General features: G+C 38.1%; 1 protein-coding gene across 1 annotated transcript in view; it reads left to right on the forward strand.

Moving 5' to 3' along the window:
* Nucleotides 1-19,395, forward strand: part of nphs1 (NPHS1 adhesion molecule, nephrin) — a 194,062-nt gene that overhangs the window by 127,968 nt on the left and 46,699 nt on the right. The window contains exons 14-17 of the mRNA XM_017722688.2: nucleotides 2,191-2,320; nucleotides 5,991-6,163; nucleotides 10,819-10,959; nucleotides 12,865-13,005. Coding sequence (XP_017578177.2) covers nucleotides 2,191-2,320; nucleotides 5,991-6,163; nucleotides 10,819-10,959; nucleotides 12,865-13,005 — 585 coding nt within the window. The remainder of the gene's footprint in view (nucleotides 1-2,190; nucleotides 2,321-5,990; nucleotides 6,164-10,818; nucleotides 10,960-12,864; nucleotides 13,006-19,395) is intronic.

Here is a 19,395-nt window from a genome sequence, read left to right on the forward strand (position 1 = left end):
GGCTGATTCATGCCTTTATGAAACATTTCTTAAGAACGGCCATTTAACACAGTTAGTGATAAAGAAGGGCTTTTATACACCTTGGGGGCAAAACGGCAAGTACTCAAATACCCTCTGTAGTCAGTCTATGCAGGCGCCCAAGCAACGCTAAAACAGTAGTAACAAATATTTTTGAGCCTGAATTGTGCAAATTAGATTTCTCACCAAACTGTTCTTTTAGTGCAGTGGTTCTCAACCCGGTCCTCATGTCCCCCAAAATGGTTCATGTTTTTTTTCCTCCAATCCAACTCGTAACACCTAGGGAACGGGGAAAACTTCTGGGGGCCCCTGGGGATGGGTTTGAGAACCACTGCCTTAATGTTCTGCTAAATATCCAGTGTTATTTCTTTCAGTTTATTTACAACAGTAAAGCACTTTTACCATGAGCACTGGGGACGGAAATCATTAAATAATTAAAGTAGAAGCTTCCACAGATCTATTCAGTCCCAGAAGCATAAATAATTGTTTGTTTATTGTTCTGCAGATCTTGTTTATATTGTAGTATAATGATTTGGGTCAGGTCAGCGAGTTTTCTTTGTACTGCACTGGGGATAAAATACGTAATATTATGCACATAACTAACAGTGAACCAACCTGAAGCCAAAGAAAGGTATAATGTCTGAAATGCAAAACATTCCAGCTGATGGGACTTTGAAATGGCTCTTATATTTTGGGAGATGTAAGGTACAACTATTCTAGTAAAGTGCAGCTTTCTTTTATTATAATAACTACTGGATATCTGAAATGCATTGAAGTTTGAAGACGGTTCCATCAGCAGTATCAAATGCATTGTAACTGGTCATATTACTATAAAACTCCCCTACCAGACCATTATAGACCAGTTTCTTCTTTTTTACTGGTTCTCAATTTAACCTTCTGTTGCATTAATTATTACTTAAACATGATAAAAATGTTTTAATGTGGGTATTTAGAATTGCTTAAATTTATATATATATATATATATGAATGTTGTGCATTCAGAGATGGTATTCTGCATTCCTTCGTTGTAACAAGTGGTTATTTGAGTTACTGTTGTCTTTCTATCATCTGCAACCAGTCTGCCCATTCTCCTCTGACCTCTCACATCAACAAGGCATTTTCGTCCACACAACTGCAGCTCACTGGATATTTTCTCTTTTTTGGACCGTTCTCTATAAACCCTAGAGATGGTTGTGTGTGAAACCCCAGTAGATCAGCAGTTTCTGAAATACTCAGACCAGCCCGTCTGGCACCAACAACCACGCCATGTTCAAAGCCACTTAAATCACCTTTCTTATCCCTTCTGATGCTCGGTCTGCACTTCAGCAAGTTGTCTTGACCACCTCTACATGCCTAAATGCATTGAGTTGTGGCCATGTGATTGGCTGATTAGCTATTTATGTAATTTAGCTATTTGCTAAATTTCCTTCGGGATCAATAAAGTATCTATCTATTTGTGTTAACTAGCAATTGAACAGGTTTACCTAATAAGGCGGCCGGTGAGTGTGTGCGTGTATATACATGTGTACACACACACACACACACACACACACACACACACATAAAAAATATATATATTAAATATAAAACACACACACTAATAAAAAAATAAAAAATAAAAAAATCACCATAAATCAATTTTATTCTCTAAAAACATCCTTTTATTGAAAACAAGTCCAAACACATCCAACTTATATTTAGTATAATGCCCGACCGATATTTACAAAAATTGGAAACTAATACAATTTCAGTTTATATTTGAAATGTGTGGTAATAACGTCATAATATAAATTCCTGGTCATGTGATGTCAAAGTATTTGTCCTTTCAAAGGTAAAAGACCCTTTTTCCATATTTGAAATTGACAACACATTTTATATTACTGATTTTTAGTAAAATTGTGATATCATTGTTGCCATATGGCAACACTGTGTAATGGAGGGTTACGTTAAATTTTACAGCAGTTGGTGTTAACTGCTGTAGCCTGGGTTTTCCAAACGGTGTCTTTAGTGCTTTATATATGCAAGCAAAACTGTCACTTTGAACACCCTCTCTAGCAGAGCTCATCTTTAGATAGACACATTGTCACTGTTTGCTTGAAAGCAGATCATTTGGTCTGAGAATGAATTGTCAGTTAAGAGTGCTCTGCTGTTTTGTGGCTGATCTTGCTGCAGTTCCTGCAGTGAATGTGAAGATTGTGGTGAAGCAGAATGAGCTGCGTGCAGGACAGGTGCTTAATCTGGACTGTCTGGCTGGAAGCAGCAACCCTAAAGCCAATATCAGCTGGAGTCTGGGCTCCACCAGGTACTGCAGCACTGTCTGACATCTCACACGTGTACATATGAAAAAGGTGTACAGCAGTAAGTATCATACCTAGTCAATGCCTTCATCGCCTGGAGATCCCACCTATACCTGTACCATACACTGTTAGTCTGTCTTCAGCGCAGCCAATGACTGCTGCCGTGTGAAAATGTGATATGGTGCATTGTATTAGGGCATAGCCATGGGTACACCTGGGTGGGACTGGACCTACCCAGATTGTTCATAAGCCTGGATAATGAAATTTGATTTGTATTTGGTGAGTGCTGTCACTGTATTATGGCCAATCAATTCATTTCACTCTCTACATCATTGCATCATTTATATGGTCCAGTCAACTGAACCCAAGCTTGGTTGTATTTTTTCAGCCCCTCAATCACTACATAGCAACCCTTGCTATCCACCACTGCCTCAAGCCTTTAGTTATATATAAGTATGCCAGTGTTTGAATTTGAAGCTCCAGCTGCATTCAAAAGATGCGCCTGGGGGAGCTGTAAAACTGATATCCTGTCTTGATAGACTGATTTTCTACCCATTTCCAGAGCCAAAAACAGATATAGGAAAATGTTATCAGTGATCTGCAAATGTGATACGTCATTCTTTTACTACAAAAACTAAAATGGACAGTGTCAAAATGTCTACTTCAGCAGTCTAAATTTATCAAAGTTGTTCATGCCCACCATGGTGGTGAGCTTTAGTCTAGGATGACTGGGTTTAGGTTTATAAATTGCCGTGTTGTTTTTCATTATCCTTGCGCATCTCAGCTTTCTGTTTTTAATGGAGATATACTGTATTCTTTGGGCAAACATATGAAGCTTTATAGTGAGAAGTGTTTACCAAAAGGTTTTTGTTTGTGTGACTCCTGCACTCTGGTTAATGTGTATTGTTTTCTATCACTGTAGAGTGGAAAAATTGAATTAGGCTGGATGTTTGAATTGAATTTACAACCTTTTGTCACTGTGTTTTGCACACTGTCAAATTAGACCTCTGCATTTAACCCATCCATGCAGTGAAACACTCACATACATCCACACTAGTGAACGCACACACTAGGGATCAGTGAGCACACTTGTCCGGAGTGGTGGGCAGCCCTACCCACGGCACCTGGGAAGCGATTGGGGGTTAGGTGTCTTGCTCAAGGACACCTCAGTCATGGACTGTCAGCCAAGGGGTTCGAACCGGTGACTTTCCGGCCATGAGGCTGGCATGGTTCCAGCTCATGACTGCCCCTATACTACAACTGTGTTGTACTACAACTCAGAAGAGGCTATTGATGGCAGGCTGCATGCTATGGTTTACATCTGATATCAATTTCAAATAATTCTGTGTTGTTTCTTTTAATAATATAACCTGCATACAGTGTAGTACGGCAGGATCAACAGAGCAAAAAAAAAATCTACTGCTAATATAGTGTGATCCAATATAGTGTGATCCAAGCTTTAAAACAGTTATCTTAACCCTTTTCCTTTCTAATTAACTACCACTTTAGTTACTGCCATTCTCTCTCTTTTTTCCCCTGTGTGTATATTTGTGGGGATTTTTTATTTTTTTTTGGTTATGTTCATATACAGGGTGATTCAAAAAGACTCAATCGATTTCAAAATGATTTATTTTACTTGTAAATCATTACAGAACCATGCAGTAAAGTGTAAATGGTTTAAATGGTTTACATAAGGTTTATGTAATTTTACAAGTGCTCAGTATAAACCTCCTCCAGCTGTACGGTCAACATCAACACCATAGTCAAATTCATCCCATACTGGATTGAGCGTGTCGGGTGTCTCTGTACTCACGGCTCTTTCAATGTGATTTCGGAGATCATCCAGGGTTGTGGAACCAACAACAAACGCTCTGAGCTGTTGGAGGTTCACTACTGACGAAAATCATGCCGCACAGTTATGATTGATTCACTCTTTTTGAAGTGGAGAACACAGAATGCTTTCTGCTCAGGGGTCTCATCTCCTCTCAGACTGAAGGGAGCCGTCTTCCAGTGACAGTCAGAAACTCTGACCTCCTTTTTTCAATTGGATTGTGATTGGTTCCTAGGCCTCATGGTTGTAAAAACATGGGCCTCTGAAATTGGATGAATCTTCTTGAATCACCCTGTATATTCAAATAAATAAAAAGATTTTTTGCTTTTTTATTTGGCCATTCATCATAAAATCTAGACACAATGTAAAAAAAAACAGCATGCATTTTCCAACTAACTGAAAAATGACAAAAATGGAGAAAAGAGAAATGTCATTATTTTGACATAATCACATTTTGAACCTGAAACAGGTAAATAAAAACAAACAAACAAACAAAAACATAGAGAATCAAACCTGGGGTTATATTGCTGGTCATATGGTAATTATAAAGTTAGTAGATGACCTTAGAAAACAGTGGATAGTGTCAGAAAACTGTTTTTCCATGTAAATAGTAGCAGTGGTAGTAAATAAAAGCACCCTAAGTACAGCACTACTAATAATAGATCAAAGGTGAAATATAATAATAATAATAATAATAATAATAATAATAATAATAGCCTCTTGACCTTAATCAGTTCCCTGAGCACAAGGGAGTATGAGAGAGATATGATGACCATGAAAAACATGATCCCTTCTTTTTTTTAATGTTTTAGATTTCCATTGTACCAAATGCTTTAATTCAACTTCCCCATTCACAGTGAATCTCCTCAACTGAAAAACAAAGAGCTCACTCTCCCATTTTCAATCAGAGCACGACATCACGCTCTGTGCTTTCCATTAGATTAATGTCATTCTATAAAAAAAGCAGATGAGCCCAATGATGAGTGCAGCAATACAGTATGTAAGCCAGTACATTTACAATACATCACAGCCAATCTGTCTCGCTCGCTCATCCTTCCCCAAAGAGAAACAAAGGAAAAAGCACTGATGCTCCATGAGCGCAGTTCTGCAGTAACGGCTCCAGACTCCGAGCACTGGAGTGTGAAGTGTTTGCGCAGGCAGGCAGACAGTTTGGCAATCCATCTTCGGCTCCGTTTCCCTGGCACTCGGGCCTTCGACGGGCAGCCGGTGATCGCTGAGTCATTACCTTGTTAGAGTCTGTCTCCAGCACAGTCAATAACTGCTGCCACAGAAAAAATCTCACTTTAAGGCTCCTGTGGTACAGCTGACCAGAGTGGCCTCTTAGATCCCCCCTCTACTTTATCCCAGATGTAGTCGAGCAGATATGTTTGGTGAAAAAATAAACATTAAAAAAAAAAGTATTGTTTTTTTGTATCTCTCTCTCTCTCTCTCTCTCTCTCTCTCTCTCTCTCTCTCTCTCGCTCTGTCTTTCTTTCTCTCTGTCTTTGTCTTTTACTCTTGCTCTCTCTTTTTTATTTCTCACTTTCTCTCAAACTGCTCTTTCTCTGTCATCTCTCTCGCTTTTGCTCAATTTTATTTCTCTCTTTAATCTTCTTTCTTGCTTTCTTTCTTTCTCTATTTCTCACTTTCTCTTATTCTTCCCTCTCTCTTGCTTTTCTCTCCCTCATTCTCTTTCTCCACCTTTCTTTTTATTACTTTATTCCTGTCTTTCTTTCTTTCTTTCTTTCTTTCTTTCTTTCTATCTTTCACTTTTGCTCTCTATTTCTCACTTTCTCTCTTATTCCCTCTCTCTCTTTCTCTCTCTCTCTCTCTCTCTTTCCCAGGCTGAAGGGAGTAGACCAGGCCCCCAAGAAGGCGGAGTATGGTGGTCTGTCCGTCAGCAGCAAACTGGCCCTGTGCTTGGGCTCTCATCACCACGACAACAGGATTACCTGTCAGGTCTTCAGTAGCCTCCTGTCTGAGGGAGTGAACACCTTCTACACCCTCAACGTTCTCTGTGAGTGAGAGAGTGAGAGATTGAGAGAGAAAGAGAGAGAGGGAAATAGAATAAGAAACAAAAGGATAGAACAAGAAGAGGGAGAGAGGAAGAGGAAGAGAGAAAGCAAGAGAGTGGAAGAAAGAGAGGTAAAGAGATCAAAAAGAGAAAGAGGGAAGAGAGGTAAGGAAGAAAGCAGAGAGAAAAGTACAAAAGACAGAGAGAGAGAGAGAGAGAGAGAGAGAGAGGGAGAATAGACAGATAGATATTTAACAGGGAGACGGACAGAGACAGTTGAGCAAAAATAAGAAGGGAGAAGAAGAGAAACACTAGGGGAAACAGCAATAGAGAGGAAGAGAGGAAAAAAAGAGGTAGAGAGAGATCAAAGGGAGAGAAAGAGAGGGAAGAGGGGAGAAAAAAAATAAGGAAATGGAGTAATAGAAGAAGTGGAGGAAGAAGGAGAGAGAGAGAGAGAGAGAGAGAGTAAGCATGTCTGTCTGTGCTGTATGGATATAATAACTCGGTGATTGTAGGTTTGTAACTGGACGGTTGACTTTGATGCTGTTGCGGCTGATGTAGCGGTCACCTCTTCAAAGCTCGCCGTAATCTACCAGCACAAAGGAACGTGTGTGTGTGTGTGTGTCTGTGTGTGTGTGTGTCTGTGTGGAACTCTGAGGCTGTTTTCCAGCGTCTCTTTATTAAACCCTGTCGATGGAGATTTCCTTCTGTGCACACTCAACATTAATTGCTGTTTTTTGTCTGTCTGATGATTTTTTGATGATTCCATTTTTTCTTAGATGAGGTTTTCATTTGATCTCTTTGTGCGTGTGCGCATGTGTGTGTGATTTGTATATGAGTCTGTATTTAAATGATCATCCACTCTGCAATAACACTTTACACAAGGAAAATAAATGTGAAAACGTGTGGTGCATACAGTGTCCACACACAGGCCAATCAGCTGCTCCACACCAGAGCCAAGTTTAACTGGACTGTTTGAACTCTGCTGTACATAGTGTGATTTAAACTAGTGTCCGAAGGAAGGAAGGAAGGAAGGAAGGAAGGAAGGAAGGAAGGAAGGAAGAAAGAAAGAAAGAAAGAAAGAAAGAAAGAAAGAAAGAAAGAAAGAAAGAAAGAAAGAAAGAAAGAAAGAAAGAAAGAAAGAAAGAAAGAAAGAAAGAAAGAAAGAAAGAAAGAAGCCATGTTAAGCATGAGGCACGCTTTCATAAATAAAACCGTAATGTTTGTTTACAGATATGTAATACAGAGTGAGCATTTTCATCATTCAACCCAATAAATATCAGTTCTGTAACATCAACAATCAGAGAGAAAAGTAATCTCACACACAGGAAAACAAGTTACTGAAGAAGAAACATTCTAAAGGTCTGAATGTCTTCATTATGTACATTTTCTACCATAACACGCTTAATAAAGGTGGTTCTCCAAGGGTTCTTTTGTGAAGGGAATGGTTCTAGTGAGTTCTATACACTCTTAATGATAGTTAAAATTGTGGTTCCTTTTGGGTTCTTTATACAAGAAAATGGTTCTATATGGAATTATGAACACAAACCTTTTTGCATCTTTGTGTTCTTCAGATTGATGGAGAATGTCGTATGTGGTTCTATGTAGAACCCTTAGAAAACCCTACATCTACATTCTGTATAGCACAAAAAAGGAGTTCTTCTATTATTAAAAGTTTGACATTGTAACCATAGAAAAACCATTTTGGTGCTATATAGAACCCTTTTCAAAAGGTTCAACATAGAACCACATACAACATTCTCCATCAATCTGAAGAACCATTTCACCTAGAACTCATGGTTCTAAATAGAACCATTCCCTTTATTTAAAAATCCTTGAAGAAAAAAAAAACTTTTTATGCATGTACATTAAAAACAGTCCAAAGGGTTCACAAAATGTAGTGTTTCATCATGAATGGCTTCAAAAATGTGATCATTGTAGTATAAAAAAATTCTAAAGTTCTGAAAATTTTCTTTAACAAACATTTTAAAAACCTCATATCTCCATTTTTGTTGTTTTTCAGTTTTTGACATTATTTAAAAATACCTACTGTCCCTTATATTGTGTGTAAATTTCCTGATAAATGGCCCAACGTTACTTGGAAAAACATCTGGTTCCATGACTTACATTAAAAGTACAGTATGTTTTTCCTTCAACTGTAAAGTGACCATTTTGGAGATATGAGATTTTGTTCTGCCAACAGCAATAGAAGATATAATTGTTGACAAATTTGCCCAAACAGTCAACGTTATTAAAGGAACACTATGATCTGGTTTAGTCTAACTTATTATTAATAGACCAAATCAGAATGTTTGAAAAAGGTCAGCTGTTCTTCTGGCTTGACAACTTGCATTCAATCACCATGGAAGCAGCTCAGTTTACAGTACAATTTACTGTAAATGCAAACAGAAATTTTAATGGTAAAACCTTGTGTCAATGTCAATCATACGCAAGTATGTAATGGCATTTACTCAGGTTTTTCCCATTTTTCCCCATTTTTGCTTAATGTAGTATTCATCCCAGTAATAGATCATCTGTCATTTGGTTTCATTTGGAAACACTTGAAGCTAAAAACACTTCAGCAAACCATTTATTCTTCTTCTGTTGAAGATAAAGTCACCAAGCACTATTACATCACCAACACGTGTCACATTGTGAACTGGCACTAGATATGTTGATGTGGTAATTAATCATTTTTAGAATTATTACTTTGTAAACAGTTGGAAAATGAACTAAAGATATCAAGCGAATGCTTCTTCATTAAACCCTGCAATGAAATATGTGGCTACTGCATATTCATGAGTATGTGAATAAAAAAAATAATTACATGGTTGTGAAAGCATTCACTTGGAAGACTATTTTAAAAAAAGCCTGATGAAATAACCTTAAACATTAGTACAAAGTTCTGCTGTACCAGTGTAGCACTACGGGTGCTATCTGTATAAGTTCTTTGCTGTTGTGATGTAAAGCTAACTTGTCTTGTAACTTAACTAACATGACCTTCATTTTTTTTATTGTAGTTTAACAGACATATTTTCTTTCCCGTTTAGAAGTATTCTGGTTTCTGTTTTAGCTTCCGCTCCTGAAACATTAGGAAATGACAGAATGTTATAGAGTTTGTTTTAACCACCTCCCCCCCCACACCCCCCAAAAGCCAGACTGCACTGTTTTCAGGTCCTTATCCATAAATAATGGTTCAGCCACTTGGAGGAGAAACTGCAGCTTCACCATAACATTTGTGGGGCTTTTTCATTTATTTATGAAGGGAAAAGTCCGCTGGGAGTGAGGCCTTATTTACAGTGGGGCCTATACATAAACAGAAGGGGGAAAAAATAAGCGGCAGTATGTAAAGCAGCTTAGTAAATAAGAAATGAAAGCAAGCTATACTGTCTGCAAAACGTATTTACATAAAGTGAGCTGGTACCAACACTGATTTCAAATAAATAAATAAATAAATAAGGCTTCTTTTTTTTTTTTATTTACCTCACCGAGTGTTAACAATTCTGAGTTCAATAGAGATGTAAGGAACATCTGTCAGTGGTTGTCAAGTTTGAGAACCAGATTTTTAGGATTACCCTGTATAAGTGTGTGCTGCAGGAGTGAAATTCAAGGTTTGGCCCACCTGCGAATTTGTAGTGCCCATTCAAAACAACTGTCCTGAAGCCACTACTGCTCATGAGCTAGTGGGATAGCTCACCATTGCTAAAAGCTTTTGAAGGATGAACGATCACAGCAGTAATGGTGCATTTGCAAGTGATAAACAGCATCAACTGTTTTTATTACTGTTACACACACACACATTACATATCTGGGATGTGCTGCATCAGGATGTGGCTTGTTCCAGCACAAATGAAGCCCTGGCGAGGAGATTTTGATGCACAAACAAAAACAAATAGCCTGATTATCGGCTCTCCAAAATGAAGTTTAACCCCTTAAAATCCCAGGCTTATTATTCAGTAACTACATGGACTTCGGTAACACTTTACTTGAGGGGTATGTTCATAACACATTCATAACAACTTACACAAACACTTCATAACATGTTGAGTTAATGTTTAAATCAACATTTAAAATGTATACATGTGTTTACAGGATAATAAGATGGACTACTATGTCATTTTCCTGAGAGTCGTTTCTTCAAAATAAGTCCTCATTTTTTTATTTTGAAAAAGTATATTATTTAAATCTAATAATCAAAAAGTATATTATTAGTAAATTAATGTCCATATACTACACTGACATGCAAATCAACGAATTCTTAAGAAATAAAAACATTAAAAAAGTATATGTGACATGCCTGAGTGTCAAAGAGTCTCATAGCAAATGAGTAAAGGGGTAAAGCAAGGTCATTTTAATTTTGGCTGTCTAGAAATGAGGCGTTTCACTGAAAATAATAGTTTTTCAACATAAAAAATGTGGACAAATAAAGTCTCAGTAAAAAGAGCAGTCCATATTAAGATCATTTAAAACGTGTCTGCTTTAGGAATGTTGATCTAAATTTATTAATGAACATGTTATGACATGTTTTTGTAAGATGTTATGAATCTGTTATGCAGGCACGCCAACAATCAGGTCTCCCTGACAACAATCAGGCCGAAATTGGACACATCTGCAATATACTCAGAATTAATAAGCGTGTATGTTTCTCTATGATTTAGTCCCACCAGAGTTTGCAGAAGACCAGCCCACAGAGGTCCAGATCATCGAGGACGACATGGCCACTCTGCCCGTCATGGTGTCCGCCAATCCGGACGATGTTACCTGCGAGTGGGTATTCCAGGGCGAGAAGGTGGTTAAAGGTAACAGCCGTTATAACATCTCAATACGAGTTCACACACGCACTCTCTCTGTTACACCCACTCACACTCTGCCATATGTGCGCTGAATAAAACATTGGCAGGCTCTGTGGCACCATGGCTGCCAGATGTGGTCCTGCCTGGTGTGTTAATGTATGCAGGCTAAATGAGGATTGCTGTCATGCTGAATGTTACACAGCGTCTGCAGTCTGCACCGCTCCACTGAGCGCTTCTCATCAGTTCAGGCCCCTCTGGAGCCCACCCTCGCCCCCCACCCTTCCTCACAGGCCTGTCTGCAGCCCAGAAGAGACACATACTGCACAGGACAGCTGTGCATGTGTACCGTCAGTGTTTATGATTTAACTGTGAATACTTTATGTGTGTCAGTGTATATGAGTGCACCAGTGAAATTCATTTGATTGCTTGTACCACCATGCAGAAATTTCTGATCTCTGTTTTCATTCATATTAGACAAATTTTGTTGCAGATAGATGTAAATAAAAAAGATTCTGTAGTAACCTTGTATCACTTTATAGGAAGGTCTAAAGTGTTAGGTGTGTCCAGAAAGGTGAACAGCATTGTAGATGACTCTAAAATGACTACGTTGTAGAACATTGAGAATGAAGTTAGAATAAAATTATTATCCACAACGTTTTTACTGCAATGGCCAAAATGTTGGTTGTATCAACAGAAGACCTTAAGTTCAATCTTCAGCGATACCATAGCCAATGATGGCCAGGAGTCCAAGAGAGCATAACTGGCCTCCCTCTATTTGAGTGGGCTAGTTGGTCCTCCCACATATGTCCATCACTTAGATAAATGCTAGGTAGCATGGATGTCTGTTAGCTGATGTTACAGGATTGATAGTTAGGGTTCTCCTCCAAGTGTGTTGAGCTGTCCAATGAGGTTACATTAACAGCAGTTTGGCAAGATGCAGTGTCACTACATGTGTCTTGGGGGGAGGTAATATGCTAGCCTCCACTCAGCTTGGCAGCATCTTGTAATAGTGGAAGGCCTAGCTAGTGGGAGTAGTTGGCTATGGCTAAATTGAAGAGTGATAATTTTTTTTCCTAATTTAAATTTGTCATTTTTTCAGTTTTTGGCATAATTTGAAAATACCTATTGCCCTTTTCATTGTGTGTAAAAGTGATGATGAATGGACCAAAAGAAATGGCCCAAAATTACTTGGAAAAAAAGTTTTTGTTAAAGTTGTTTTTTTCCTTCTCCTGTAAAGTGACCATTTTGGAGATGTTTTTTTCTGGAGAGGTTTTGTTCCCAGGCAGCAATATAGGTTGGCCTGTGTTTGAGAAGGGGTGATCACATCATCAATAGATAAATACAGTGTGCTGTCTAATATGTAATAACTTATTAAGTATAAAAACTTCTAAAAATGCCTTTGGGTGTATGGATTATAATATTAATGTCTACACTGTATGTTTTTTTGTGATCAACTTTTTATTGCATTTTTCAAGAAGGGTGGGGAGAGGTAAGGGGAAGGCAGGATGGTGTCATACATTTTAGGAATACACACATCAAAAATAAAGCAAAGACATATAAACATATATAAACAACTATACAACTAAACATCACATAATTTCATTGAACACTAAATGTCTTGAAGAGTCATATAAATTCTCCAAGTTTCTTATTGTTTTCTGTTTTGCCTTGTTAAGCTTAGCTGTAAGATATTCCATCCAAACTATATCTGCACTGTATATTAATTTATTGTTGAATACAAAAATGAATTATTTCTAGTTTGAGAAGTGATGCCAAACCTTTGATTTCAAACTTTTAAGTGGTATTGTAATTAATGTGTGTGTGTGTGTGTGTGTGTGTGTGTGTGTGTGTGTGTGTGTGTGTGTGTGTGTGTGTGTGTATGTATGTGTGTGTGTGTGTGTATGTGTGCAGAGAGGGATCATCGTTACCACTTTCCTGAAGGCTGGGTGCTGGAGATCTGGAACGTGAGCAGGCGTGATGCGGGGCATTACAGAGTGGAGTGCTCCAATACTGAAGGAAAGAACAGCACCATCGTCAAACTGGACGTCCAGTGTGAGAACCCCATTTAGAACCAGTCACTGCACTTCTTAACACTGCGCTCATTTATAGAGATTTAAATGCAAACTTCCAGTGCAGCATGTATATACAACCACACATGGATTTAAATGTGCTGCGGTTTAACCAAAAAACATGCTACAATGTGTCTGAAATTAACATTTGATTTACCAAGGCTGTGTATAGGATCACTCATAAAGCTCAAGGTTTGAAGAAGTAATACATGAAGCTCTTTCCCATTCAGACTTTCTTCAGGGGTGTAATTCAACAATAGCAAAGAAAATGGTTTGCAAAACAACAGTTCATACTGTGGCCGCATCATGACATAGTCTTTGATGCCTCTTTTCTCAGACATCTTATTTACATTCAAATACATACTAATGGGACACTACCAGGTTTTAATGGTGTTGGGATATCCATACAGAACCATCTGTCATCACTTTCTCAAATTTTAATGCAGCTGCCATTCCAATACATCCACTCATTTATGTATGATCCTCCAACAGTTAATGAAATCTTCCCTCAAAAGCTTATCTGTAAGAGGGAGCAAAGCAAATTTCCCATTTTTTGATACCCATGGTCTACAAACTGGACATCTAGGCTCTTGCGCCAGTTTTTTTTACACAACATGCAGACAGAATGCATCTGGTTTGTGGCTGAAACTGCTCAAAAAGCTTTGAACATCAGGCCCTGAAAGTTCAATGACAAAGATTGCGCTGTTAATAAATCGCTGCTCTAGGAACAAAACCTCATATTCCCAAAATGATAACTTTACAGGAGAAGGAAAAAACATACTTTACTTTTAATGTAAGTCAGTGGAACCAGACTTTTTCCAAGTAACTTTTGGCCATTTCTTTTCGTCCATTCATCATGAAATTTACATACAATGTAAAGGGCGACAGGCATTTTCACATTATGTCAAATGGAGATGTTTTCTGCCGGGTTGTAATTCTACACCAGTGAGCAAGTTATACGGACTGTGAGTGCATCGTATGGCCACATGACTGTTTCTCACACATATTTCTTTTGATCCTGAGAGTTGAAACAGTGTGATTTTTGTGGAAAATGTCCTTTTAGCATGTGTTTGATTGCTGCAGCTGTTAAAGGAAGCCTCATAACAAAATGCTTTTGAAACCTTACTGCAAATTTGTGCCTGGTTTGAAAAGGCTGAAGGCATTTCATGCGAAACTGGCCACTCAGTTGCTTAGATCCAAGCAGAATATTCAATATCTCCATAACCCTCCCTCAAATGCACTTATATGAGGGAGAACAGCACATTTAGCATTTTTCAATGCCTGTGGGCAACAAAAGCCAGTTTATGGTCATGCACTGGTTTCACTAAGAACAAGCAGACAGAATGTATCAGAGTTATGCTCTGATGCACAATGCTGGTTTCAATGCCTCTGAAAGGTCAGTGATGAAGAGATATTATTAAATCGCTGCTGTAGGAACAAACCCTTTTTTTGGGTTTGAATTTTTGCCATTATTTGAAAATTCCTATAGTCCTTTATATTGTAAGTAAATTTGATGGTGAATGGACAAACAGAAACAGCCCAAAATGACTTGGAAAAAACATCTGGTTCCATTGACTTGCACTGAAAGTAAAATAGGTTTTTATTTTCTCCTGAGTTGGCATTTGAGTTTTTGTTCTGACAGCAGCGAACCGAAGACAAAGAGATATCAGTGTTAATAAACAAAGTCTCAAAAGAACAGATATTACTGTATGTCTATGCCTGGAGGAAAATGCATGCAAAACCAGCTGCTATTAGCTTTTGAAACTTTAATAAATTGGGCAGAATATTTGATCAACCGCATCTCAAAGATCTCCACCCATTTTCTATGTGATCCTCTCACATTGAGCGCAATCCTGCTTCATATAAATATGCATATTTTTCCATGCACATGACCCATAAACTGCATATTTAGACTCATATGAAAGTTTCAGAGCAGAATTAAACCAATTTGCACATTAAACTGGCACAAAAGACTGACTCTCAATGTCACAACCTCGTCCCAAATCAAGCACTTTCTTAACACTATTTTTTTATTAATACAGTTTTACAAGTCAGGCTTAGAAAAGAGACGCTATGAATCTCACCAACTGTGGCTCATCTCTGACAGTTAAAGTAATGGATTTGTTCCACTTTTGTAATCATTATATTTGCTTGCAGGGACATTATATCTATCTCGGAGATGGAGATGGTGTGATTTTAAAAATAACCAATACGGTTATGCGTTTGGTTACATAAGGCACTGCAAGAAAGCATCCTTTAAAAGGACAGCTCTGCCAGAGATACAGACACATTCTTTATTATCACTTCTTTATAGTGGGCAAATTATTTTGTGGCAATTTAAACAAAAGAGCGAGAGGGAGCGGGAGAGCAGAAGAAAATAGGGAGCGATACTGGCCTGTATGCCGTCTCTTACCTCCTTAATGATTTAATAATAGCCCTGCTTCAAATCTAGGCCTGCATGGTCTGGCAAATCCTCCATCACTAATGGATCCCTACTTCCTGGTACAATAGCAGTCGACAGTGGTAGATATTCATTATGTATGGGCCGTTTTAATAGCTTTTACGGATGGCCCTGTTTTTCCATGTAGGAGCTCCTCTTTCATCGGTTTAAGACAATGGGGAAGCGGCTCCAGTGTGTCAACACATGAGGGGTTACACAAGTGCTAATGGGCCGCTTGGTTAAGAACATGATTCCAGTGGGAACAGAGAGAGGGATGAGAGAAAGAGGGGGAGAAAATGCAGGGGCTTTGGGCCCAGGCTTTTAGCCCACATTCTTCTGGGGTTCTTCAAGGCCTGATAATTTGTCGAGAGTGCCTTTGGTTCCTCACTGTTTGGGGTCCTGTAGACCCCAGTGGTGTATGTATATAAATAATGATAAAAAATGTTAATAGCCATTTTAAATGAGCCCCTTTCATATATCACTGCACTGCTGTCTGAACAAAAAGTCTTCATCGTTGTCGTCTTTCAGACATAATTTGAAAATTAACTTGAAATTTTATGATGATTGAACCAAAAGAAAAGGAAATTAGAACAAAGTCTGGTTCTATAGACTTACATTAAAAGAAAAATAGTTTTTTCCTTCTCCTGTAGTTACCTTTTTGGATATATGTATATGTATGTGAGGGTTCAGCAAGTTCTAGACGGGCGGGGATAAAAGTGAAAAGAGTGGGTTTATTTATGTTAAGCAAAGTCGTAGTCAAAGTACATGCGGGGGTCAAAACCAGAAGAGCATAGATGATCACATTTGTGGTCGCACCAGGCTGACTAAACAAAAGGGCAATCCAAAAAACAAGCTTGTAGTAACAGGCGAAAATGGTCAAAAGCACAAATCCAAAAACCAGCAATCAAAACCAAAAGGGCAAGGCAAAAATCAGAGTCGGGAGATAAAACAAGATCAAAGTCAGAACAGCACAGAGAATGGCAATCAGAAAAAACACTCAGTAAGTTCAAAAGAGAAACAATACTTTGCAATAAACTAAACTAAAGCCTGGGCTTTTATACTAAACTAAGACAGTCATATGACAAGACCACACAGGTGAAACCAGTCAGTAATCCAGAGACTGAGAGTGCTGATAGGATTAGTGATGAACAGTAATCCCCTGCTGACTCTTGGGTATTGGAGTCCATGATGGACTCCGATGCCACAAGGAGGGTCCTCAGTCACTTGTTCTCCCATGGTGTCTTGGGAGATGTAGTTCGCAACACTAGGAGAGCATGACAATGTAAATATCTATCTATCTATCTATCTATCTATCTATCTATCTATCTATCTATCTATCTATCTATCTATCTATCTATCTATCTATCTATCTATCTATCTATCTATATGTGTGTGAGTGTGTGTGTATATATATATATATATACGTATAGTACTCTGAAAAAGTATTAAGTAATACTTTTTTAATCCCACAACCGGGGATTAAACATCACATACACACTAGTGAATACACACACTAGGGGGCAGTAAGTACACTTGCCCGTAGTGGTGGGCAGCCCTATCCATGGCGCCCGGGGAGCAATTGGGGGTTAGGTGTCTTGCTCAAGGACACCTCAGTCATGGACTGTCGGTGCTGAGGATCGAACCAGCAACCTTCCGGTCACAAGGCCGGTTCCCTAACCTCCAGCCCACGACTGCCCCCAAATTAGGCACCTAAACACATTGATTGATTAAAATTGCAATTTTGCAAAAAAAATGCAAAAAAAAACTTATCAATAAGTGGTTTGTGCTTATAAAAACATCATATGTCATCAGCGTAAATGCAAATAAAACAAATACAGTAAATTAACAAGAATGTGCTGTTTATAAAAGAGAAGGTGACATTTTTGGAGCTAGTTTGAAGAGCAAAGTTTTGTTCCAGATTTCTCCTTGATGGCCCCAGATATAACTTGGGTTTATTAAATTCCATCACCAGCATATTTGATTTACTATAATGAAGGGTTGATGAAATAAACCAAATCACATAAACTAGATTAGTACAAATGAAGCTTCCTTACATAGAGGTTTTGAAATGGTTAAACAAACACCTAACACTCTAACATCAACCCAAAACCTTACCCTAACCCTAACTCTGCTCCTAAACACTGATGATAGTCCTTAACCTAATGCTGTTGAGAATCATCTGAAGCTCCTTTCTGCCACAAAATAGGTGTAAACATTTTAAAAAATGGGTGCTGCGATCTGTAAATAACCACAAAACATTATTTTAAACTAAATTATGAAGCATTTCATACTTCATAGTATGTTTTATTGGATGTCTATAATATATGGGGTATTTGATGTAGCAACTATTTCAACTAGTTATGTGATGATCAACTAAACATGTAAATTACCAGGTGCCCAAACTTTTGCATATGACTGTAAATGTATCTGCAACAAAATTGAAAATAGTCATTCCAAAGTTTTGAATAGCATTGTAAATGTTTTCATTCGGACTCCTGAAGCATGCCATCAAATTGTAATCATGTTTATAAGCAGTTCTCTTAAAATTCATAAATGTTAATAGATTATAAGCTGATAAAACAAAGTTAAGTGCATTGACGTTGGTTAAGTTAAGGGCCTTGGGTCACCAAGAACACCTGGGGTGATTCATATTGAACTGAAATGGTTGCTGTTAAACTTTGTGAGCTTTATTTATAAGCAGGTTAAATATGAGCGCTAGCACACATTTAAAAAAAGGTGAAGGAAATGAAAGGCAGCAGGTGAAATGAGCAATTATTGATTCCTTCCTTTATCAAACACAGCAAGATGACGTCAGATGATGCTCACTTAATGTTTTTAGACTCGTAGTGTTTAAAAAGTCAAAGTCACTGAAATGCTAAGTAGACCCACTAGCCAAACCCAGAGGTCCGGTGTCAAAACACATCATGCACTTTATGCGAGTGAGATTACCCACTGCTACACAAATAAGCGCGTGATGAGTGGAAATGAACTGCGGTTAAAAATTAAACGGCTGTGACGGTGTCTATAGGGATGCTGTGATTAATGTGTTATGAGTGTATTTAAAGCTGTCCACATCTCAGGGTTCCACAGGAGCATCTTTAGATGGTTCCAAATTCATAAGAGACCTGTAATGTAGCAATTGTTAAAGGTCCCAGAATGAAAGCACTTTCATAAGTAATATGTAGATGCTGCACTTACTGACACAGCTGCAGACTGATGTAGCATCACATTTATGTCTGGTTTAATGTCTTAATGCTGCACTATTTATGTATTTATTTATTTATTTTTTCCCCTTTCTAAAATTGAAAGCAGTAGCAATACAGAGTCAATAGAAAAAACTAGGTTATAACATGGAGTGTGTGCTCTGCTCCAGGTCACCATCTAAAGCCTGAGAGGGGCCAGGATCAGGAGTTTGTGAGACCATGTCATATGTCTTTATGTTATTAGCCTCTCAAAAAGAAAGTCAGGCTTGATGTTTAGGTCTCGAATGCAAAATCAATATTATACTAAATGAAGATATGATGACAATAGTAGATAGTTCACTTGCATCCTCAGAAGACACGCTTTCACCAAGTTTTGACTGAGTTTTGTAGGTTCTCCTTCAATGCACTCGTCATTCATCATCGTATTCATCGTTATACATAAAATGTTGTTCCATATGTTTCATGCAGTTACACACATCCACCACAGAAGCTCCAAATCTGTAGTGCAGTTTTTGGTGCTATTCAGGGCCATTTTTCAAAATGGTTCTATATAGAACCATCTAAAGCAAATAACTATTTATTTGCAGAACCCTTTCCTGATGTGAAGAACCCTTTAATCATGCAAAGGTTTTTTTTGAGTGCTTGTGGATCTAAATAGAACCATTTTCTGTACTGAAGAACCCTTGAAGAACTATATTTTTAAGTGTGTAGTTATGAGAATGTAGCTTCA

Source organism: Pygocentrus nattereri, chromosome 17, assembly GCF_015220715.1.
Source record: "Pygocentrus nattereri isolate fPygNat1 chromosome 17, fPygNat1.pri, whole genome shotgun sequence".
Taxonomy (NCBI): Eukaryota; Metazoa; Chordata; class Actinopteri; order Characiformes; family Serrasalmidae; genus Pygocentrus; species Pygocentrus nattereri.